General features: G+C 41.0%; 1 protein-coding gene across 8 annotated transcripts in view; it reads left to right on the forward strand.

The window, feature by feature from the left end:
- Positions 1–24,266, forward strand: part of SAMD7 (sterile alpha motif domain containing 7) — a 63,891-nt gene that overhangs the window by 23,524 nt on the left and 16,101 nt on the right. For 7 of the 8 annotated variants that reach the window (XR_013828436.1, XR_013828437.1, XR_013828439.1 and 4 more), the window contains 6 exons: positions 6,484–6,579; positions 14,455–14,581; positions 16,326–16,450; positions 19,273–19,351; positions 20,416–21,044; positions 22,062–22,183. Coding sequence is in view for 1 of the 8 variants with exons in the window: in XM_079922014.1 (XP_079778140.1) it covers positions 14,481–14,581; positions 16,326–16,450; positions 19,273–19,351; positions 20,416–21,044; positions 22,062–22,183 (1,056 nt within the window). In the remaining 7 variants the exon portion in view is untranslated. Of the gene's footprint in view, positions 1–6,483; positions 6,580–14,454; positions 14,582–14,687; positions 14,927–16,325; positions 16,451–19,272; positions 19,352–20,415; positions 21,045–22,061; positions 22,184–24,266 lie in introns of all 8 variants that reach the window. The other variant, XR_013828438.1, reaches the window with a different exon arrangement.

Consider the following 24,266-nt stretch of genomic DNA (forward strand, 5'->3'; position numbering starts at 1 on the left):
TTGTCTGGTTTTGGTATCAGGGTGATGGTGGCCTCGTAGAATGAGTTGGGGAGTGTTTGTCCCTCTGCTATATTTTGGAAGACTTTGAGAAGGATAGGTGATAGCTCTTCTCTAAATGTTTGATAGAATTAGCCTGTGAAGCCATCTGGTCCTGGGCTTTTGTTTGTTGGAAGATTTTTAATCACCGTTTCAATTTCAGTGCTTGTGATCAGTCTGTTCATATTTTCTATTTCTTCCTGATTCAGTCTTGGCAGGTTGTGCATTTCTAAGAATTTGTCCATTTCTTCCAGGTTGTCCATTTTATTGGCATAGAGTTGCTTATAGTAATCTCTCATGATCTTTTGTATTTCTGCAGTGTCAGTTGTTACTTCTCCTTTTTCATTTCTAATTCTATTGATTTGAGTCTTCTCCCTTTTTTTCGTGATGAGTCTGGCTAATGGTTTATCAATTTTGTTTATCCTTTCAAAGAACCAGCTTTTAGTTTTATTGATCTTTGCTATCGTTTCCTTCATTTCTTTTTCATTTATTTCTGATCTGATTTTTAAGATTTCTTTCCTTCTGCTAACTTTGGGGTTTTTTTGTTCTTCTTTCTCTAATTGCGTTAGGTGCAAGGTTAGGTTGTTTATTTGAGATGTTTCCTATTTCTTAAGGTAGGAGTGTATTGCTATAAACTTCTCTCTTAGAACTGTTTTTGCTGCATCCCATAGATTTTGAGTCGTCGTGTCTCCATTGTCATTTGTTTCTAGGTATTTTTTCATTTCCTCTTTGATTTCTTCAGTGATCACTTCGTTATTAAGTAATGTATTGTTTAGCCTCCATGTGTTTGTAGTTTTTACAGATCTTTTCCTATAATTGATATCTAGTCTCATAGCGTTGTGGTCGGAAAAGATACTTGATACCATTTCAATTTTCTTAAATTTACCAAGGCTTGACTTGTGACCCAAGAAATGATCTATCCTGGAGAATGTTCCATGAGCACTTGAGAAAAATGTGTATTCTGTTGTTTTTGGATGGAATGTCCTATAAATATCAATTAAGTCCATCTTGTTTAATGTATCATTTAAAGCTTGTGTTTCCTTATTTATTTTCATTTTGGATGATCAGTCCATTGGTGAAAGTGGGGTGTTAAAGTCCCCTACTATGAATGTGTTACTGTCGATTTCCCCTTTTATGGCTGTTAGTATTTGCCTTATGTATTGAGGTGCTCCTATGTTGGGTGCATAAATATTTACAATTGTTATATCTTCTTCTTGGATCGATCCCTTGATCATTATGTAGTGTCCTTCTTTGTCTCTTCTAATAGTCTTTGTTTTAAAGTCTATTTTGTCTGATATGAGAATTGCTACTTCAGCTTTCTTTTGGTTTCCATTTGCATGAAATACCTTTTTCCATCCCCTTACTTTCAGTCTGTATGTGTCTCTAGGTCTGAAGTGGGTCTCTTGTAGACAGCATATATATAGGTCTTGTTTTTGTATCCATTCAGCCAATCTGTGTCTTTTGGTGGGAGCATTTAGTCCATTTACATTTAAGGTAATTATTGATATGTGTGTTCCCATTCCCATTTTCTTAATTGTTTTGGGTTCATCATTGTAGGTCTTTTCCTTCTTTTGTGTTTCTTGCCTAGAGAAGTTGCTTTAGCAGTTGTTGTAGAGCTGGTTTGGTGGTGCTGAACTCTCTCAGCTTTTGCTTGTCTGTAAAGGTTTTAATTTCTCCATCAAATCTGAATGAGATCCTTGCTGGGTAGAGTAATCTTGGTTGCAGGTTTTTCTCCTTCAACACTTTCAATATGTCCTGCCACTCCCTTCTGGCTTGCAGAGTTTCTGCTGAAAGATCAGCTGTTAACCTTATGGGGATTCCCTTGTGTGTTATTTGTTGTTTTTCCCTTGCTGCTTTTAATATGCTTTCTTTGTATTTAATTTTTGACAGTTTGATTAATATGTGTCTTGGCGTATTTCTCCTTGGATTTATCCTGTATGGGACTCTCTGTGCTTCCTGGACTTGATTAACTATTTCATTTCCCATATTAGGGAAGTTTTCAACTATAATCTCTTCAAATATTTTCTCAGTCCATTTCTTTTTCTCTTCTTCTTCTGGAACCCCTATAATTCGAATGTTGATGCATTTAATGTTGTCCCAGAGGTCTCTGAGACTGTCCTCAGTTCTTTTCATTCTTTTTTCTTTATTCTGCTCTGCATTAGTTATTTCCACTATTTTATCTTCCAGGTCACTTATCCATTCTTCTGCCTCAGTTATTCTGCTATTGATCCCATCTAGAGTATTTTTCATTTCATTTATTGTGTTGTTCATCATTGTTTGTTTCATCTTTATTTCTTCTAGGTCCTTGTTAACTGTTTCTTGCGTTTTGTTTATTCTATTTCCAAGATTTTGGATCATCTTTACTATCATTATTCTGAATTCTTTTTCAGGTAGACTGCCTATTTCCTCTTCATTTGTTAGGTCTGGTGGGTTTTTATCTTGCTCCTTCATCTGCTGTGTGTTTTTCTGTCTTTTCATTTTGCTTATCTTACTGTGTTTGGGGTCTCCTTTTTGCAGGCTGAAGGTTCGTAGTTCCTGTTGTTTTTTGTGTCTGTCCCCAGTGGCTAAGGTTGGTTCAGTGGGTTGTGTAGGCTTCCTGGTGGAGGGTACTAGTGCCTGTGTTCTGGTGGATGAGGCTGGATCTTGTGTTTCTGGTGGGCAGGTCCACGTCTGGTGGTGTGTTTTGGGGTGTCTGTAGACTTATTATGATTTGGGGCAGCCTCTCTGCTAATGTGTGGGGTTGTGTTCCTGTCTTGCTAGTTGTTTGGCATAGGATGTCCAGCACTGTAGCTTGCTGGTCGTTGAGTGAAGCTGGGTGCTGGCGTTGAGATGGAGATCTCTGGGAGATTTTTGCCGTTTGATATTATGTGCAGCTGGGAGGCCTCTTGTGGACCAGTGTCCTGAAGTTGGCTCTCCCACCTCAGAGGCACAGCACCAACTCCTGGCTGCAGCACCAAGAGCCTTTCATCCACACGGCTCCTTAATTTGGGGTGATTCGTTGTCTATTCATGTATTCCACAGATGCAGGGTACATCAAGTTGATTGTGGAGCTTTAATCTGCTGCTTCTGAGGCTGCTGGGAGAGATTTTCCTTTCTCTTCTTTGTTCTCACAGCTCCCAGGGGCTCAGCTTTGGATTTGGCCCCGCCTGTGCGTGTAGGTCGCCGGAGGGCGTCTGTTCTTTGCTCAGACAGGACGGGGTTAAAGGAGCCGCTGATTCGGAGGCTCTGGCTCACTCAGGCCGGGGGGGGGGGGGGGGGTAGGGAGGGGCACGGAGTGCGGGGCGGGCCTGCGGCGGCAGAGGCCGGCGTGACGTCGCCAGCCTCCTGAGGCGCGCCGCCCGCTCCCCCGGGGGAGTTGTCCCTGGATCCTGGCACCCCGGCAGTGGCGGGCTGCACAGGGCCCCCCCGGAAGGGGGGCGTGGGCAGTGACCTGTGCTCGCACACAGGCCTCCCGGTGGCGGCAGCAGCGGCCCTAGCGTCTCACGCCCGTCTCTGGGGTCCGCACTTCCAGCCGCGGCCCGCCCGTCTCTGGAGCTCCCGCCAGCAGCGTTCCTAATCCCCTCTCCTCACGCACCAGGAAACAAAGAGGGAAGAAAAAGTCCAGACACCCCCCACCCCAACTCCCTCCCGGCTAGCCACGGTGCACTAATGCCCTGCAGGCTGTGTTCACGCCGCCAACCCCAGTCCTCTCCCGGCGCTCCAATCCAACCGAAGAAGCGGGAGCCTCAGCTCCCAGCCCCGCCGGCCCCGGCGGGCGAGCAGACAAGCCTCTCGGCTGGTGAGTGCCGGTCGGCCCCCATCCTCTGCGGTGGAATCTCCCCGCTCTGCCCTCCGCACCCCTGTTGCTGTGCTCTCCTCCGCGGCTCCGAAGCTCCCCGACTCCACCACCCGCAGTCTCTGCCCGCGAAGGGGCTTCGTAGTGTGTGGACACTTTTCCTCCTTCACAGCTCCCTCCCACTGGTGCAGGACCCATCCCTATCCTTTTGTCTCTGTTTATTTTTTTCTTTTGCCCTAACCAGGTACGTGGGGGGTTCCTTGCCTTTTGGGAGGTCTGAGGTCTTCTGCCAGCGTTCAGTAGGTGCTCCGTAGGAGTTGTTCCACGTGTAGATGTATTTCTGGTGTATCTGTGGGGAGGAAGGTGATCTCCGCGTCTTACTCTTCCGCCGTCTTCCCAGAAGTCTCCGGTAACTCCATATTGAAACAAGCACTGCTATTACACTGTTAGACAGGTGCTTATGCCTTGGCTGGGAACCTAATTACCCTTTAGGAAGTTGTATGAATAGAAGCAAAGCATTTATAAGTTCCCACTGAACAAAGTATAAACAAGCCTTTCAGGGACAAGCTCTTCTAATTTTTTGAAAATATTTATTTGTTTTAGGCTGCGTTGAGTCTTTGTTGCTGCATGCGGGCTTTCTCTTGTTGCGGCGAGCAAGGGCTACTCTTCGTTGTGGTGCGAGGGCTTCTCATTGCGGTGGCTTTTCTTGTTGTGGAGCACGGGCTCTAGGCTCGGGGGCTTCAGTAGTTGTGGCACACGGGCTCAGTAGTTGTGGCTTGAGGGCTCTAGAGCGCAGGCTCAGTAGTTGTGGAGCACGGGCTTAGTTGCTACCTGGCATGAGGGATCTTCCCGGACCAGGGCTTGAACCCATGTCCCCTGCACTGGCAGGCAGATTCTTAACCATTGCACCACCAGGGAAGTCCCTCTTCTAACTTTAAGACTACCAGAGTGATGAAAATCTGTTGTTGGCAGAAACTTCAAAATATGCATATAATACAATAAGAAAACACTTTAGTAAAGAAATCAAGGCAAAAGGAAAATAATGTTAGGAAAAACAAGATGAAGCCGTAGATAATTTCTAGTTTTAAAATATATGCTTAAAAGCAGGCCACAAATTTGGCCCTGAGCTTCCTAGCAGTTAATGCAAAAAAATAAATCACGTTACATGATTCTTGAGATTTTGTTTTGGCCGGATTTCTCAGGGAAAAACTCAATTATTCCTAGTACTGTGGGCTGAGAAAATTGTCTCCCGTGGATCCTCAACAGAGGACTTCATGTCATGTAGTTTTCTAATACAATGGCTAGTGCTCAGCGGGAGCTATCCATGTAATTTTTCTATTTTGTCACCTTCACATCTCAGAAAAACGCTATGAGGCCCTTCCGAGATAAGGAAACTGAAACTCAGAGAAGTTTAATACCTTAATACCTTGGCCAGGTCGTACAGTTCATACACGGTGGGCCTGGGACTTGACTGGGTCTGTTAGTTAGTCATTTTAAGTCCCTGTTGTTGATGACTGCTTCATGAACAATCACCCTAAAATGCAGTCAATACGTCCCATGTGGTATTTTTTATAATGACCTCAATATCCAATGCTAAAAATGTGTGTCAACAAAGCAGCAAGTTATCGTCACACTAGAAGCCGAAAGCATTACTTGTAACTCAACTGTAATTTTTTCATACTGTATTTTTTTTTTTTTAAAGAAGATGTTGGGGGTAGGAGTTTATTAATTAATTAATTTTTGCTTTGTTGGGTCTTCGTTTCTGTGCGAGGGCTTTCTCTAGTTGTAGCAAGCAGGGGCCACTCTTCATCGCGGTTCCTGGGCCTCTCACTGTCACGGCCTCTCTTGTTGCGGAGCACAGGCTCCAGATGCGCAGGCTCAGTAGTTGTGGCTCACGGGCCTAGTTGCTCCGTGGCATGTGGGATCCGCCCAGACCAGGGCTCGAACCCGTGTCCCCTGCATTAGCAGACAGATTCTCAACCACTGCACCACCAGGGAAGCCCTTTCATACTGTATTCTTATTTCGTACTTTCCACCAGTAAAATTGTTAGAAATAGAAAAATATGGATATTCTTTTTCAAGGTTTCAACTGTTTCTTTAGTAAATAGAACAGGTCTATTTCAAAATTCCATATTTTCTCTTTTATATTGATCATAGCTCTCGCACAGATTATGAAAAGTTTCTTTCACTGTCTATAGGAATTAAAGTACAGTTGTCAATTCTAGAAGCTTCTTCCTTAAATATACTGCCATCTTTTGTTTAATTTTGCAGCTCTGTGGAAAATAACTTTCTTTTTCCTACTTGCAAAAGGAACTTTTCCACTCAAAATCTGTTGGAAATATAAAATAGTTCTATTTCTATCAAAGAAAACCTTATTACTTATACGCAGAGTATTTTACTTTTGTGTTAAATTGAAGAGTGGCATTAACTGAATGCCCACAAAGCATCTTAAAGGCTAAGGAAGGATTAAAGTAAAGGCTAAACTCTGAGACAGGTTTATGTACACTGTGGTGCACTTTCCTGGGGCTTAACGTCTTTTCTCCTATCTGTAGAGGATATAGAGGGCAGCATTTCTGTCATGAAATAGGACTAATCAACTTAGCTGAGTTCGTATTTAAGGCAAGGTGAATTAATTAAGACAGTCTGACACAGTTGTCCAATGTGTTTTTCAGCCTGCATTCAGAGAAGCTTCTGCAATTGAAAGACAGAAAGTCTTTGGATGGTTCTTCTTTGAGCAATGTCTAAACCAAGAGGTCTTCACAGTGGATGTAAGTACACAAATCTACACATTGATTAGTCCAAACTGAGGCTAGTTACTTTCAGAAAACATGTTTGCACATAAAAATAAAGGGAAAATTTTATCTTAAAAGGAATACGGTTCTGTATGGGTCTAATGAACAATGAAGACGTAAGGAAATATTCTTGTATTATTCTTGTGTAAATACCGTCAACAGCATTCCTCCCTACTACTGGGTATACATTCCTCCCTACTACTGGGTATACTATAAAACATGATACTGGGCTTCCCTGGTGGCGCAGTGGTTGAGAGTCCGCCTGCCGATGCAGGGGACACGGGTTCGTGCCCTGGTCCAGGAAGATCCCACATGCTGCGGAGCAGCTGGGCCCTGGTCCGGGAAGATCCCACATGCCGCGGAGCGGCTGGGCCCGTAAGCCATGGCCGCTGAGCCTGCGCGTCCGGAGCCTGTGCTCCGCAATGGGAGAGGCCACAACAGTGAGATGCCCGCGTACCGCAAAGAAAACAAACAAACAAACAAACATGATACACTTGGGAAAAATAAATATGTATAAAGAAATACTTAGATTTATCTATAAATTTTATTGGCTTCATTACTAACAGTATGTTAGCTAATAATTTCTTATTTGGCTGAAGTTACTAAAGAGTAAAGATTTATTTGACAGTAAAGTAAAGATTTATTTGCCAAATAAGTAAATACTGCCTTGCTTTAGTTTTTTTAATTAAAAGGAAGTTTATTTGAAATAGTCATTTCAAAGTTGTTATATAAATTTATTAAGTGTTTCATTATCTTTAAATAGATTAAGTACCTGCTTCTCTGTGTTACAGCTATACATTTACTCCCCATTCTTACTTTAATGGCCTCCCATTACTGCAGATAACTGTATGCAAAAAAATTGTCACGAGATATGGACCATGAAATGACAGAGTAGAAAATTTGGGGGAAAAAAATTGAGGAACAATCAATGATAATCATGAAAAACATCTCATTTTAATATTTCTTCACTCTTTCTTTAAAAAGATCTAAGTGAAATATCTAAAATTCGGTTCAATTGAGCACTGCTAGAATTTCAGTTTAGTCTATGTACAGATTTATATATAATGGGTTTTGCTTCACAATCTTTGGAAGAAAGTGAACACAATGTATACAAACTGTGGTAGCACTTAAATTATGTTGATTTCAAGAAGAAAAGAAGTTACATCATTTCTACTTGCTTATTGATGACAGAGGCTTATCCCTTTTCATTATAATACTTGCAAATAGACCTAGAACTTTTCATTTCAAGAAGACATGGGTGGATCTGACGACAATGAGCTTCCACAGTGAAAAGAAATAGGAGGTGAGGGAAGCACATGCAAGCCATCTGTCATCAGCAACACTTTCTAGGGAATGTGCATTTAGATGCATTTAGAAGAGTGCTGAAGCATGTGCCTTCAGTAAAAGTGAAATATATTTTAGGGCCACTACCAAGTGCTTCAGTATTAACTGTCTTTGTTGTCAATACTACTTGCCACTATGGTGCTAACTCATTTATAATGTGCTTGTATAACAGGGAAAGTGCTTATTGTTATTTAAAACCAAAATTAAGTCTAGCTGCCTTCTAAAGTGAGATGTTAGTGGTATAATTCAAACAAGTAGAAATCTCTAAACTCCCCTACCCTCAGCAAAGATGGAGTTGGGGAGGAAGATATGAAGAGACCAGAGTCAAAGGCCCACTGAGGAAAGGCTAAGAGCGGACTCAGGGAGAGGGGCTAGAGTGGTCTCTGCAAAATAAAGTGGGAAGAATTGCTTTAGAGTTATTGGGGTAGCAGCTGAGAGAAGGTTTTTAAAAAAAAAAAAAAAGAAAAGAGCAAGAAGCCAGAGCCTGCATTGTCAAAATTGCCCAAAGCACTGTTTCACAGTGGAAAAATCTGATGTTCAATTTTAAGATGTATTTAACACACACACTCCCCAATCGGCCAAGACCTTGGTAAAGTCAGCTACACACACGTGTTACCTTGTGTTAGTGGTTTTATATGGATATCGAGGGAAGTGGACTGCGTTCTGCGTCTGTAGAGCAGAGAGGAGGGAAAAGCTTAAGGGAGTAGACTGGGAGGCCCACAGTGGCGTAAACTCAGAACCCGAGCACCCACGAAGATGAAATCCCCAGGATTGGGCAGAGCCTTGTAGAAGATGTGGGATAGGGGCTGAAGGTGATATCAGCTGCTCAGATTTTAAGGAGTAATGTCATTTGTCCTGTTATAAATGACCATGCTGCACATGTGGGTTGAAGATATTTTAAATGTAACTATTTCTTCCACTTGAGATAAGTGCTCGGATAATTTTAGAATTCCCGTGTAATCTTCTCAGGAAATACATGTATCTACAATTAGAAACAGTCAAATATTTTATGCCAGTTATGCATCTAGTCTTACCTTAAACTTTATTTCAATTAACAAATGTATTTTGAATACCAATACAATTATTTTTATTTTATACAATTAACATTTATATAATTTTTAAAAACTTTTTTCTTATAGGATATAAAAATAGACTTTTTTCACACTTCTAACTATAGCAATGAAAAACTGCCGTGATGTCTCTTCTCACAGCTAGTTTTTCTGCTAAAAGTATTTGATCATGAAATGCTTTGGGGCAGCTCTCTTGGCCTTCCTAATTTTAAAAAAGATTTCTCATTTATTATTTTAAAACACTGAAAATATACTTAAGGACAAGTGAATTACACTTTCGCATTAACATGCTTTGCAGCACTCACATTAATACAGGATACTTAGAACAGTGAATATGTGAAGCTACTAAGGATTGTTTTATAACTGAAAAACCTTTAAGAATATCTCCCTCTAGTTTTAAGAATTTATTTTTCTCAGAATTATAGAAATATTTAATTCTATTGATCTACCTTTCAAATGTAAAAACTTACCGAATACAGCAGTTACTTAAAAATTAATTTATCTTAATGAATATAATCCCAGAATTCATGCAGCATACGTGCAATAAGTATTCTATATATAATTGCTTAAATTCAGGGTTGGCCAAACTCAAATTGTATTGACTTTAATGAATGGTCATAGTAAAGCCATGTAAAGAAATGTAATGGAATTGGCACCTGGCTGCGATGCATAAGACAGGCAAGCGTTCTCCATAGTAGCAGTCGGTACTCAGTAAGTATCTGCTGATTCGGCAAGGGCTTTGTTTCATGGTTCGGCAAGTTCATGGAGTTCATGTCTTACTACTATTGCCCTAATCAGTTGAGACAGAATTAGCACTAGCTAAATCTTCTATGTGCTGCCTGGAAGGGTTTGTTGAGGGTAAGAGTCTGAAGACAGAGATTAAGGAGTCTTCATCCTCCTAAAGTGCTGGGCATCCAGGATCAGAGCCCTAGGTCAAAGAAATCCAGCCTGAATGCAAACCTAAGCACCAGTGCATTCCTGCATTGGGGATCACCAGACACGCTCTGCATTCAGAACGGATATCCCAGTCTACGCTTTGACTCAGGAGCATTTCATGTGCCACAGCAAAGTGACCTTGGTTCAAAAATTGTCTACATGTTTCTAAACATGTAGAAGAGGATACCCTGAAAATGTGAATGTTAATGTTTAAAGACTCACAGGTTGATCCATGACTGAGGAACTCCAAAACGGTGAGTTTGTAGAAACACACATTTGGAGCTTCAAGTATTTATCTACCTAGCTGGTAAAGTGAAAGGTCTGGTCAACTCCAGAGTACTTCCTTGGAAGTGTCTGATGATATTTGCTTTAAAATATAATTTGGTTTAGGGCAGTGAAACTATTCTGTATGAGGCTGTAATGGTGGGTACATGTCATTATACATTTGTCAAAACCCAAAGAATGTACAACAGAAAGAGTGAACCAACCCTAAGGGAACCCGTGGCCTTTCAGTAATAGTGAGGTGTCAGTGTAGGTTCATCATTGTAACAAATGTAAGACTCTGGTGCAGGATGTTGATAGTGGGGAGGCTATGCGTGTGTGTGGGAGAGGTATATGTGAATTCTTTGTACTGTCTACTCAGTTTTGCTGTGAACATAAAATTGCTCTCAAAAATAGTCTATTAAAAAAAAAAAGAAGAACAGTATGGAGGTTCCTTAAAAAATGAAAAGTACAACTACCATATGGCCCAGCAATCCCACTACTGGGCATATACCCTGAGAAAACCATAATTCAAAAAGAGACATGGACCACAGTGTTCACTGCAGCACTATTTACAGTAGCCAGGACATGGAAGCAACCTAAGTGTCCATCGACAGATGACTGGATAAAGAAGATGTGGCACATATATACAATGGAATATTACTCAGCCATAAAAAGAAATGAAATTGAGTTATTTGTAGTGAGGTGGATGGACCTAGAGTCTGTCATACAGAGTGAAGTAAGTCAGAAAGAGAAAAACAAATACCGTATGCTAACACATATATATGGAATCTAAAAAAAAAAAAAATGTTCTGAAGAACCTAGGGGCAGGACAGGAATAAAGATACAGATGTAGAGACTGGACTTGAGGACATGGGGAGGGGGAAGGGTAAGCTGGGAATGAAGTGAGAGAGTGGCATGGACTTATATACACTATCAAATGTAAAATAGATAGCTAGTGGGAAGCAACCGCATAGCACAGGGAGATCAGCTCGGTGCTTTGTGACCAACCACCTAGAGGGGTGGGTTAGGGAGGGGATATGGGGACATATGTATATGTATAGCTGATTCACTTTGTTATAAAGCAGAAACTAACACACCATTGTAAAGCAATTATACTCCAATAAAGATGTTAAAAAATATATATATGTGTATATATATAATTATAAAATATACATATATAAAATTTGGGACATTCAAAGGTAACAGGCACAACATTAAAAATTGCCTTCCTCCATTCAGGCTGCTATAACAGAATACTATAATCTGGGTGGCTTATAAACAGAAATTAATTTCTCACGATTCTGGAGGCAGGGAAGTTCAAGGTCAAGGCACTAGCAGATTCAGTGTCTGGTGAGGACTGGCTTCCTGGTTCATAGATGGCCTTCGTCTCACTGTGTCCTATGTGGAGGAAAGGCTGAGGGAGCTCTCTGCTGTCTCTATTCTAAGAGTACTAATTCCATACATGAGGGCTCCACACTCATGACCTAAATCACCTCCAAAACGCCCCACCTCCAAATACCATTGCTTTGGGGATTAGGTTTCAACATACGAATTTTGAGGGGAGACAGTCTATAGCACAGGGCTATAATTTTTTTTTAAGAAAATCTGGGCACTAATAGATGTCGTGGTAAGTAAATAAGCACTTTCTCACAGGTGTAAAGATGAAAAGAAACTAGGGAAGCCAGGTGGAGCCCAGAACTGTAACATTCAGGTGTGGTAGGTGCCAATGACTCATTGTCCTTCCCAGGGACCTTCATGACATAGGGACATTTCTGTAGACTTGGGAATAATTTACATTTTAGGAAAAAATTTGGTAGACTGATTAAAAATAATAAATTACCATGTCAGAAGTGTAACAGAATTTTATAGATTACATTCAGTTTCCCTGGCATTGCAAAAAGAAAGTCAGATTCAAGCACCGTGGAATCCAGGACAGGTGTGGCACCAAGGAGGGCTTTAATGGTAGATTAGATGAGACTTGTCTCCGATGCCTCGTTTCTTCAACTCCATTGGCTCAATAGCCTTAAGTCCCCCACTCATTTCACTGAGCACATGAATAACAGTGAAAAAAATCCTGCTGTGTTGTTGCAGACAATGGACCCTACAGAGCCTCGTAGAAATATGCCTATGCCTGGCAAACCTGGTAGTCCAGAAGAAAGGCATTTGTGTCGATTAGTGGAATGACATTAGAAAGTAATCACGTGGCCTCAACAGTTCTTGCTGCCTTACCCATACCCCCTTTCTGAGTTCATCTGCAACCATAGAGGTCATTTCCCATCTCAAGCACGTGCATTTCTCTGCTTCAGACTGAAGGCTTTCTCCGGCACTGTAGGAGCTTGTTGGATCTAGCTCCGGCATAACCCAGATGCAAGGGAGAACGTTGCCCTCCACCAGTGGCTGACAGAAATCAGTGGGTAAATGGCCAGCTCTATGTCTTCCACTGGGACAGTTATGAGGTGTATACTACAAGTTTTCTTAGCGGGTCCTCAGAAGGTTGTCCATAGTGGTAACTCACAGATTAGCTCACCCCTTATTGGCTTTTTTTCCCTTCCTGGTCTCACCCACTCCCTCATGTGGGCTTCCTGGGATTACCTCCCAAATAAATTACCTTCATTCAAGTCCTTGTCTCAGGCCTGCTTTGGAGGAATCCCAAAGTAAGATAGTCTCATCCGCTCTTGGTGAGTAGTCTCCATGGTACTTCCCTGTGGTGACATGTGAAGTAGCGGGGTGGTCAGCCTCTAGGCAATGCTTGCTCTGGAGGGATTCTGCACTCCTTTTCTTCCTTCTCCTTCCTCCAGATTTGTTTCAGGCATCACATAAAATGCAAGATGAGCACTATATGTCACAGCTTCAAAGTTTCTCTCTCATAGGTAAGTTCAAACTTCTACCAGAGACTGTCAATTCATGACACAAATCAAAGTTCAACAGTATTTCAAAAGGAAACCCCACGTTGTGTCCCACACTGTTCGGTTGTGTAATGGACGAGGTGAAAAAAGGTGGCTGTGCACCAAATCTCAGATGCGGAGGACCTGAGGTTCTAAGCCAAGGAGCAGTGTCCTCACCAGAGATGCAAGCCCACAGCTGACACACCTGGCCTGAGTTCTTTCTTGGCATCTCACCCTGGCTGGCAGGCATCTGGCAAATAATTTTATCCTGATTCTGACTGGTCACTACTCTGAGGCCACTATCAGGGAAGAAATTATATCGACCTCACAGAAATAGTGAAAAGAAATCCACATTCAAAACGTGAAAAAAATGTATATGAATGGTGAAAGCCAATGCTAGGTGACCTGTGGACTTGAATTTCGAAGTTGATCCGTAGGTTTAGGCCTGGAAAAGAAGCTAAAGAAGTGACTGCTTATTTAAATACCATTGTATTTCTAGTTTTGGAACCATATGAATGTATTAACTCTTTTAAAAATTAAATCAAATATGCACACGAGAAAGAAAAAACATCACTACTTTGAAAAGCAGAACATTTTCTTCCTGATTTCCTTTTTTTTTCAAACATAGTTATAGTTATCTCAGTTTTTTTTAAAGTAACTATTGAGGATGAAGAAGCTAAAGTGACCTGTTTGACTAACACTCATTTAATATTTAAAATTATTCAAAAGATGTTAATAATTAATAAGAAAATATAAGACAAAATTTTACCCCTTTTATAATGGTCCCTTTTTCTGATCACTAGGTTCTAGATAAAGTTATGAATGCTTGTGTTTATGTATGTTTGGATATAACTTGGTCACTTGTTCTAATTAGACACACACAGTCAGCCTGTATTCACTTTAATTAGATGTATTTTGGGCCATTAGGAAGATTTTCCTCCTCTTTTCTGTTTTAATCTTATCAACTAAATAGGAATATTTTTCCAAAAATTTAACATATGGGAGCATACGTGCATTTGTACTTCTGGAAATATAAACATCAAAATAAGTTGTAATAAAAGAAGATGGTATTTCTGGAATCTTGCAAAACTGGTTTAATTTTATTAGTGTTCCTTGTAGTGTGGTATGGTATTACCTGTGCACTCTCCAACAAATTCCAAAGGCACACGGAGTTCTACAGTTGTATCTGGGTACTTAACAATGGAGGGGTTTTTGTGTAACTGAAATCTTGCTGTAGTTAGTCTTCCCAAGTGTTGGGAAAATACAAAAGGTGTTCATCGTGTTCAAGAAGAATTCAAATAGTTCACAAAAAGTAGAGGTATTTGTTGACATATCTATCTGGTTTTTTTTAGAACTCCATCAGTGGCGAGAGATATTGATGATAAATCCAATGATGGCCGTGAACCCTTTATTGACAGCATCAGGGCATCAGAGGATTCCACTGGTTCCCTCACCATTTGAACCTCCAAGTGTGGATAGGTATTTCTCTTCAATACGATATTCCAGTCAAAGGAGAAAATGGATATTATTAAGGTTTCAAATGCTGTTAATCCCAGTGTTGTTTTATTGTCTAATGTTATTTCAGGGAACTGTGGTGCAATAAATCTGCTGGCCACATCTTCAACAAACTTCTCATCACTTCCCCTTTGAGGCCTGCTTGACGTCCTCACTCAGCAAATAGCTAAGGAGCACTTTCTATGTGACAGGCATCGCATAGGTGCAAACGTGGATGTAGTCTGCTAGGGCTGTGGTAGCAAAATACCACAGACTGGGTGGCTTAATTTTATTTCTCACAGTTCTGGAGGCTGAAAGTCCTAGATCAAGGTACTGGCAGGTTTTGTTTCTCCTGAGGCTTCTCTCCTTGGCTTGCAGACTTGACTGCCTTTTTCTCTGTGTCTTCACGTGCTTTTTCTCTGTGTGCAAGCACTTCTGGTGTCTCTTTCTCTTCTTATAAGAACACCAGTCTTACTGGGGCGCCACCCTTAGGACTTCATTTAACTTTAATTACCCCCTTAAAGGCCCTGGCTCCAAAGACAGTCGCATGGTGGGGCAGGGGTTAGGAACACAATTCAGTCCATAACAATTGGGTATCCTGGATTTCCTGTGATAGAGCAATTCTTTCTTTGCAATAAAAGTGAAGTTATCAGTATTTTGGTTGTACACTCTGGCAGTTTCCTGTCTTCCCTTCTTTTGAAGATATAGTCTGACATTCCGAGGAGAAAGAAAAATTCAGTATTTATGCTTGTTCATGGAGCATGAACAAAAGAGTTGGACTTCTAGAGACCACTGAAGTTCAGAGAAATAAATTGTCCACCCAGGTAGTCACTGATCCCAGATGGCAAAACTCAAGCCACAGTATGTTTATCAAATGAGGAAAGAATGTTGTGGTCAAGAATGGAAAATCAGACATTGGTACTGATTTGATTGGATCTTTTTTTTTCCCTGACATCCCTAAAACTTCCCTTTCCTGCTTTCTCTGTTGTGTTGGCAGCTGAGTTAGTCCTTCCTTAGTAGAGCTCTTCCTCCTAAGCTTTCTCATCATATTTCTACTTAAGCCAATAGAGACTGCAGGACTTTTGTACTTCATTTTGGGAAGAGATGATAGAATCCCATATGGCAATAAAAAAAAACTCACTGTCTATGCAATGGAAATTTTGTACAATTCCATTCATTTTACCTAATTTGTATCTTTTTTTTTCTTTTATTTTTTAACATCTTTATTGGGGTATAATTGCTTTACAATGGTGTGTTAGTTTCTGCTTTATAACAAAGTGAATCAGTTATACATATAATGTTCCCATATCTCTTCCCTCTTGCGTCTCCCTCCCTCCCACCCTCCCTATCCCACCCCTCCAGGCGGTCACAAAGCACCGAGCTGATCTTCCTGTGCTATGCGGCTGCTTCCCACTAGCTATCTATCTAGTGTATATATGTCCATGCCTCTCTCTCGCTTTGTCACAGCTCACCCTTCCCCCTCCCCATATCCTCAAGTCCGTTCTCCAGTAGGTCTGTGTCTTTATTCCTGTCTTACCCCTAGGTTCTTCATGACATTTTTTTTTCTTAAATTCCATATATATGTGTTAGCATACAGTATTTGTTTTTCTCTTTCTGACTTACTTCACTCTGTATGACAGACTCTAGGTCTATCCACCTCATTACAAATAGCTCAATTTCGTTTCTTTTTATGGCTGAGTAATATCCTAATGTGTATCTTTTTCCCTAGAGATTTACTGCCTCCCACTGTAGCTCCAACTGACCCAAGACAGTTTTATGTTCCTTCCCAATTTGGATTCTCTGCTCTACCAAATGCAAATATGCCGAACGTGCTGTCCAGTCATGTCTACTCAGGTATGAGCAACAGGTGGCTCTCGTCTGTGGAGCCACTGTGAACTGGATTGCTGCATTAAGCTTGCCATCAAATTTACTGCCAAATTTTAGAGGCAAAACTGTATGGTGATTATACTTGTAGTTTCTATAATTACTACCTAGGTTTAAATCATGGTTCCACCACTGTGTAACCAAGTGTAAGTCGCTTAACTCCTCCAACCATCAATTTACTGATGAATAACATGAAAATCTGCAATTACTATCTGTCTTATCTTACAGGCAGGAACTGATGAGGTCATGAGGAGATGAGGTCTGAGAGTTAAAGGCCCTGGGGCAGTTTACATATGGCCTGATAGGCCATAGTGAGGACCTGCCTTTTATTCTGGGGAAGAGGGAAGCTTTTGAGGAGTTTGAGCAAAGGAATGACATGGTCTGACTTACATTTTACCAGGATCACTCTGGCTGCTGTGTTGGGGACAAACTTGATAGGATTAAAGTTCTGGAGTTAAACTGATGGGAGTTAATGGGCTATTAGAATAGTCAAAAGATTATGATGGATTGGCCCTGCGTGGTGACAGTAGGAATGGTAAGAAGTGGCTGGATTCTGTAAATACTTTGAAGGTAGAAACAACAAGATTTTCTCAGAGTTTAGATATGAGATGTGAAAAGAGGAGAGGTGTTAAGGATGACATCAGAAATTTTGGCTGAGAAATGGGAAAGGTGGAGTTGCTCTTCACTGAGTTGAGGAAGACCATGAAAGCAGGAGTTCTTGGGGCGGGAGGGATATCATAGGCATTTGAGATGCCTAATAGACAATCAATGGGGGGATGTCTGGAAGGCAGCTGAAGTCCAGGGAGGACTTCTGGAGACAACCTGGAGATATAATTTTGGAAGTCATCGGGATATATGAGACTAGATGAGATCATCCATAGAGTGGGTTAAAAGGATGAGTTACAAGTTAAAAGGATGATCCCTGGGACATACCAACAGGGTCTAGAAGATAAACAGAGATATAGAAAAAGCAACCACTGAGGTGGGAGGAAACCCAGGAGAGGACGGAGGCCTGGAAACCAAGGGAAGAAAGTGTTTTAAGGAAAGAGTGAGCAACTGTGTCAAGTGTGCCACTCAAAGGCCAAGTAAGATGAGGACCAAGAATACATGATTAGATATAGCTTTGTGGAGGTCATTGATGATCTCGATAAGAGCAATTTCAGCAGAGTGGTGTCAGTAAAAACATGAGTGTAGGGGCTCAAGAGGGAATAAGATTGAAGATCAGATTGATGCATCTTATCTCCCCCAAACTATATTCAGTGAGTTTCTGTTTGTCCCTGCTCTCCAGTTCCAACAACTCTGAATACTGAGTTAGCTGAAAAGTTCATTCGAGTTTTCCATGTTACAGGAAAACCCAAGTGAACTTTTTGACCAACCCACTAGATATGAACAATGTGAGTGAAAAGCCTGAGACAGAAAGAAATAAGATTGGTGCCAGGGCCAGTGAAGACACTGGCCTGCCTGGACTTAAGCATGTTGTCTGCCGCAGTGCATGTGGCTCCACTTCGATGAGATTGAGCAGGGGCCAGGTCTGAAACTAGACACACCCACTGGAGTGTGACAGGCCCATCAGCTGAACCTGGGTGGTAGCCCCATCTGGCAGCAAGAACCAGGTTAAATCTATAGCCCGAAGTTACAGGCAGCAATTAAGCAGACCAGTGAAATAGCTGCATTGCTGACTCAGAAAGAGCTTCTTACTGATGAAGAATCCAGAAACTGCCAATAGTTGGATACAAACAGGCAGGTTGACAACCTGTCCCAGGAACAGAGGTCAGTCTCCCACCTCAAGGCTGACGTGTAAGGGAGTAAGCAAGGGCAAGGGTAGGGCCTCAGTCCTATAGAAACCGAGCCACTAAGTAAGTTAGCAAAATAGGGATTAAGACAGGGATCTGTTTCAAAATTTGGGATGTTAGGTAGGGGGTGGATTATTACAACAGGACTAGCACTAAGTTTGATGTCAACTATTTGGGAAAGAGAAAGAAACTTGAAATAGGTTTGATGAGTCCACATTTCATAGGGTGCTAAAATCCAGGTAATGAGAATTGTACCCTCTACACTGATCTTCTCACATGGACAGTGTCTGCATCCTTGGGCATTACCCCATGGGTTGGCAGTCTTATGCATGCGGAGTGGCTGGGCCCATGAGCCATGGCCGTTGAGCCTGCGTGTCTGGAGCCTGTGCTCCGCAACGGGAGAGGCCACAACAGTGAGAGGCCTACATACCGCAAAAAAAAACAAAAACAAAAACAAACCCAATGTATTATTTCCAGGGATTTCGGTGCATAAAGAAGCACTTAGTTACTTTTTTTTTAAGGTCAGCTAATTCTTTTCTTCCAAAAAAAAATTATCAGTATTTACTGAAAAAGCAAGCGATCAAGAGATCCACAGTTAATTTCATCTTTTTCCTTTTGAAGTATGGTAGGGAAACATTGCCAGTCATGAGACCCATACTTAAAGAAAAAAAGTATCTGGGGAATTCCCTGGCAGTCCAGTGGTTTGAACTCGGTGCTTTCACTGCCAGGGCCCTGGGGTCAATCCCTGGTCAGGGAAATAAGATCCCGCAAGCCGCAAGGCGCAGCCATAAAAAAGAAAAAAATTATCTGGTGTTATCATGCCATCACCAAAGTGACTCTAAGATTCTGAACAGCCATGAACTGATAGCAGTTCCAACACTGTGCTCGGTTGGAGGTTTTTTGCAGATACTGTTTTAAATCATTATATTTTCTTTCATTATTTTCAAGTGGATATTGTTAATTTGTTTGTGGGGTGGGATGGTGGTTTTCTTGTTTAAGGTTGGGGCATTTTGCCACCTGAATCCATAAAGGCAATGGCTAGAAGGAATGAAATGATTCAAAGGCAGCATACTGCCAGGTAATGTAACAATGTTGTTTTATTTTCTATTCATTCACTTGTTTGTTTATTCATTTGTTATATATATACTTTTCTATATATTCATTCATTTATTGTATTTGTGTATTGTTTTTGTATGTATTGTTATATTTGTGTATATGTATTCACTGATTATATACACACACACACACACACACACACACACACACTGATCACTTTCAAAAAGTAGTCCAGGAATATTACAAAAAGAAACATATACAAACATGTACACAGGTTGTTTAAGGATAAAAACAAGATTAGAAATTACACAGTGAAGCTAAGTCTGCAGATCACAGTAGCTTGTCAGTGTCTCATAATTAAAATGCCTAGCTGTGATTCCTTTGAAATTCATACTGGCATTTCTGTCTTAAATGACTTCAGTTCTGCTCAAAGACAGGAGCCAAGCTTGCCAATCCCACTTCAAACTATGCCATTAGAGCCCAGACAGCCCCCTGTCAATCTAAAAGTGGCCTTCAACAGCCAGGAGAAACACACAGCAGTGATGACTAGGTTATTGCTGAACATTAAGGGGTCCAGGTGATGACCAATAAGCAAAGTAAAGTAAGCAAAAATACCAGCAAGTCTTCCGCCCTTCTCCCTTCCCCAACCCTTACCACTGGCATTAACTTTAACAGTTGAGACTTCTGTGTTTCTTGAGTCTCACTAAAATTGTACTGTAAGGTTTAAAAACTTCTTCCCAAAACTTTAATTTCTTTGAGGATTAATCTCTGGCAAGAAACTAATGCTGTGCTGCATTCTCCCCATCCCTGCTAAGATTGTCACATCCATTAGAGACAGTGCTCTAAAGACTGGCCTTAGACTTCCATTGTGAGATTCAGCCAAACCCTTCACCTCTGATCTTACTCCAGACTCTCCTTCCCAGTGGCTGTCTGGGAGATTCGTGTTTACACCTAACAGACTTCAGATAAGTAGCATAAGGACTCAAAAGAAAAGCAGAGGTGCTACAATAGGGAAGGCAGAGGGCCATTAAAATGATATTTCTAATGGTTTTGTTGGGTTTATAAAATATATTGTTCTGTTTTTAGGATGGAAATGGAAATGCATGCCATTTACCAACAAAGGAGAATAGAAAAAGTTAATTCCAAGGGACTAGCAGGCCTAGGGGTACCATTCCTTTATGGCTTCAGTATCCCAGCTGGCCCAGCCACCGACCATGGCAGGAGCATGCTCCCTGCCAGTGACCTGCATGCTCACAGAAGCGCCCTGAGAAACTTTCAGGGAAACCCCATGCTAGTGGCAACCGGTCCGCACTTTCTAGAGAGCTGGGGGCAGAAATGTCGTCGTCTCAGGAGAGGTACAGGGAATCAGAAAGTTCTAGACAGTGACACCGAGAGTTCTAAAAGTGGAGTAGAAGAAAAGCCCCTAGGCCAAACCCGTGCAATTCCCTGTGAAGAGAATGAGTATGCAAAAGACCCAGAAACAGACACTCTCAACAATCACAAGTTGGGTGAAACTGAAGAAAAGCCATCTACAGCTCTTGCCCACACCTTTGGAGAGCTGGAGCGCGGCCATGGAAAACCCTGGGGAGCTCATGGCACTCCCCTGGAAGAAAAGGCCTGGGACAATGGGAAGGAGAAGGCTTCAGAGCAGGTTTTGGCAGCCTGTGGTGAAAAGAATGAGGTTTACCCGCCAGTTCCTCGACCGTCTCTGCCAGGTAGGAGTCCAGGGGCTAATCCTCATGAACCGCAGGTCATCAAGTCCCTGGAGTTATTACATGGTGAGCTGTAACCACTGTGTTTCTTTTTATCCTCCTTCTTCTTGATCCTACTTAGAATTACCTCCTCTTGAAAAATTTATTACATTAGTTCCAGTCAGCCATAACAGTGCAATGTATCTGTGTTTATATATTTGCTATATAGAGAATTTCAGCAAAGGCTAGGAAGGTAAATATGAGGAAGGATGGGAAAGCCTACCAGAATTTTTAATTAACATTTTAATTTAATTTTTGATTTAATCTAATCTCTTCAACACAAAACAGAGGGGCTTCTTGCTTAAAAGTATGAATTCAATCTCCCCTGTATTTAAGTGTAGAAAAAATAAACAATTAAACAGAAGCTCTTTCAGTGCTCACTACTGCTATGATACTCTCTAACCTAAGAGTATTAACACACTACCCCCTGCCCCAAAAAGACACACTGAATAGTATTCAAGAACTTCTTTAGATAAAAAATAGTTTAAAACTGGAACTTCTTTAGATAAAAATATTTTAAAACACAGGGATTTGGATATGTGTAATCTAACCACCATACCGACTGCTTCCCTGACAAAATATTAATTTGCCATTTTGATGAAGATGTAGCTAAATTCTCACATGGCTTAGAGAGCATGATAAATCATGTAACATCATAGAACATGGTAGTATTAATCTGGAGAATGAAATCCACAGGGTATTTCTATTGGAATCTGAGAGAAGCTGGAACTTTGTTTTTATTTATGATAAGGTTGTCATTAAAGATCCTTTAGAGGAAGAAAAGAAAGGAGATAGCTAAGCTTTTTTAGAAATCATCTCTCAGTAACTCTATCTTTTAAGGGGGTTATGTGTAGATCTATGTAAAGGGACTGCTCTGTGGTAATAGAACATGAGGAAATGAATGTAACTATACATGAAACTGTACTCTTAGCTTCCCCCTTTTCCCTTTTCCCACAAAATAATTTTCTTTCTGTTTTAAAGGAACACATGTGCTTCTTACAATCAAGGAAAATCTATCTTTGGATGAAGATATTCAGAAATGGACCGTGAATGACGTGTACAACTTCATTAGTGGCCTTCCAGGTTGTTCAGACTATGCTCAGGTGACGCAACATTTAAGTATTTTCTTAAAAGTTAGACACTTTGAAATATACTTCCTTCATAATGAGTTCTGTTGAACTTGATTTTGACCCCAGAGAGCATTCCTAATAATCTCTCCCTTTGTATGTCATTGGCTCCCCTGGAACAGAAGCCTCTGATTGGTGGAGCTTGGGTCATGTGCCCACCCCAGCCTCAGGGGAGGCTGGGAAAGCCAGTGTCTGGCTTTAGTTTCTGTCCCATTAAGGCTCCTGAGATGTGGAATTCTCCCAGAATTAGGAGGTTCAGAGGCCAAACATCCAAGAAGAAGGAGAGGTGTCTACTGTATTCCCTGCTCATCCATTTAGCAAACATTTGGAGGCATGTACTTCTGTATCAGAAGTTTTAGGCTACTTATCATACATAACAGAAATATATACTTTATTCTAAAAAGGACCAGAAGGAAATACATCTGAAAAGTTGGAAATTAACTATTTTAAAATTCCGTTTTTATTCTGGGGCAATATATAAAAACGCCTACACACATAATTTAATCTGGTAGATAAATACTATTTTTTAAATTATAATGAACTATCAGGACACTTGAAAAGTAAAACTAGCCTCACTTATATGGGAAAATTGGAGATAAAAATGGTGGGTTGCCAAGTTTTTGAAGTTTATGTCAGTGCTACATTTTCATGCATATAATTTACTTTTTCAAGTGATTTAATAACACAATTCCAAGCAACAATGTGCCTACTAAATCTGGTATAACTATCTTTGGTTTATATTTTAAAGTAAAAGAAAGCAAGGAAAGGACATTATGATTTAACTACATCATAAGTAACTGATGTTAGAGATAACTTTTTTCAGATCTCATTTTGTGATATTTTCTTCAGTGTAATGCTGTTAATTTTTTAAAAATTTTCCTTCCTTCCTCCCTCCCTCCCTCCCTCCCTTCCTTCCTTTCCCTTTCTCTTTTTCTTCCTTTTTTCTTTTTATTGGACCAATGGAAAAGTCATATAGAGTAGTGATTAAGAGTATGGCTTATGAAACCAGAAAGTACAAGTTCAGATCCTGGCTTTTCCACTTTCTGGACATGTGACCTAAGACAAATTGCCTCCCTCCTCGGTGTCTCGGTTTTTTTCATCTGTAAAATGAGGATAATAGTATAATACATTTTCAAAGGATTGTTGTAAGCATAAATGAGTGCCTGGCACTCAGTAGATTCTAATTTCATCATTGCCTCAGAGGCTTCTAGAGAAAGCAGAATCTCAAGTTACTTATGAGGCAGGTTGTATTCTTCAAGTCACCTACTTTGTCTTTTTGCATACCTGCTAAAAAAATTTGTTCTATTTTTGCCTATTCAATGAGTATAACCTTATTATTTTATTACTAGTCATTAACCGTGGGTAAGTCACTTTTTAAATGTATCTATGCCGCTTTTCAAGTGGTACAATGAAGTTACCAAATTCTGATAACCAGAAAGAAGCAACCCCATGTATAACGAACATTTGATTACTGACTTCTGATGGATTGAATCTGTTTGAACTCACTATTTTTAATCAGTCAGTGATTCACAGTCATAAAAATGCAGTTTATAATAACCACTCTTGTAATAAATAATGTTACATGTATTTCATACTTTATAATCCCAGATGTCCCCTTATGGGTATAAAGACGTCACATAAACACGAAGACCCCAAACTTTGCTGACTCATTACCTCTTACCAACAGGATGTTGGTGCTTCCTTCCCCACCCCAAGAAGTGGTACAGTTATTTCTAAGTGTTTCTCAAATGTGTTTAGGATCAAGTCCTGCTCTTGTTTCCTCACTAAAGTCAGTTCCCCTCTTAGCAATTGCTGGTGACCTCAACAGCAAGGATGCCACACTCTGCTGGGCATGACCAGGCTGTGTTCGGTGACAGTGTTCTGTACAGAAATGGGGAGCACCCCCCTGGATGCAGCTGGGTGCCGTCTGAGCGCAACAGGCTCTGAAGTAGCACTGCTTGTGCACAGCTCTCACAGGAACCCTTGTCTGCAATGTGCCATCCGCTTTTACTCACAGCCCCTGGGACTACTCAGGGCCACACCCCCTGTCCCCTTCTCT

Source organism: Stenella coeruleoalba (genome assembly GCF_951394435.1).
Source record: "Stenella coeruleoalba genome assembly, chromosome: 5".
Lineage (NCBI taxonomy): Eukaryota > Metazoa > Chordata > Mammalia > Artiodactyla > Delphinidae > Stenella > Stenella coeruleoalba.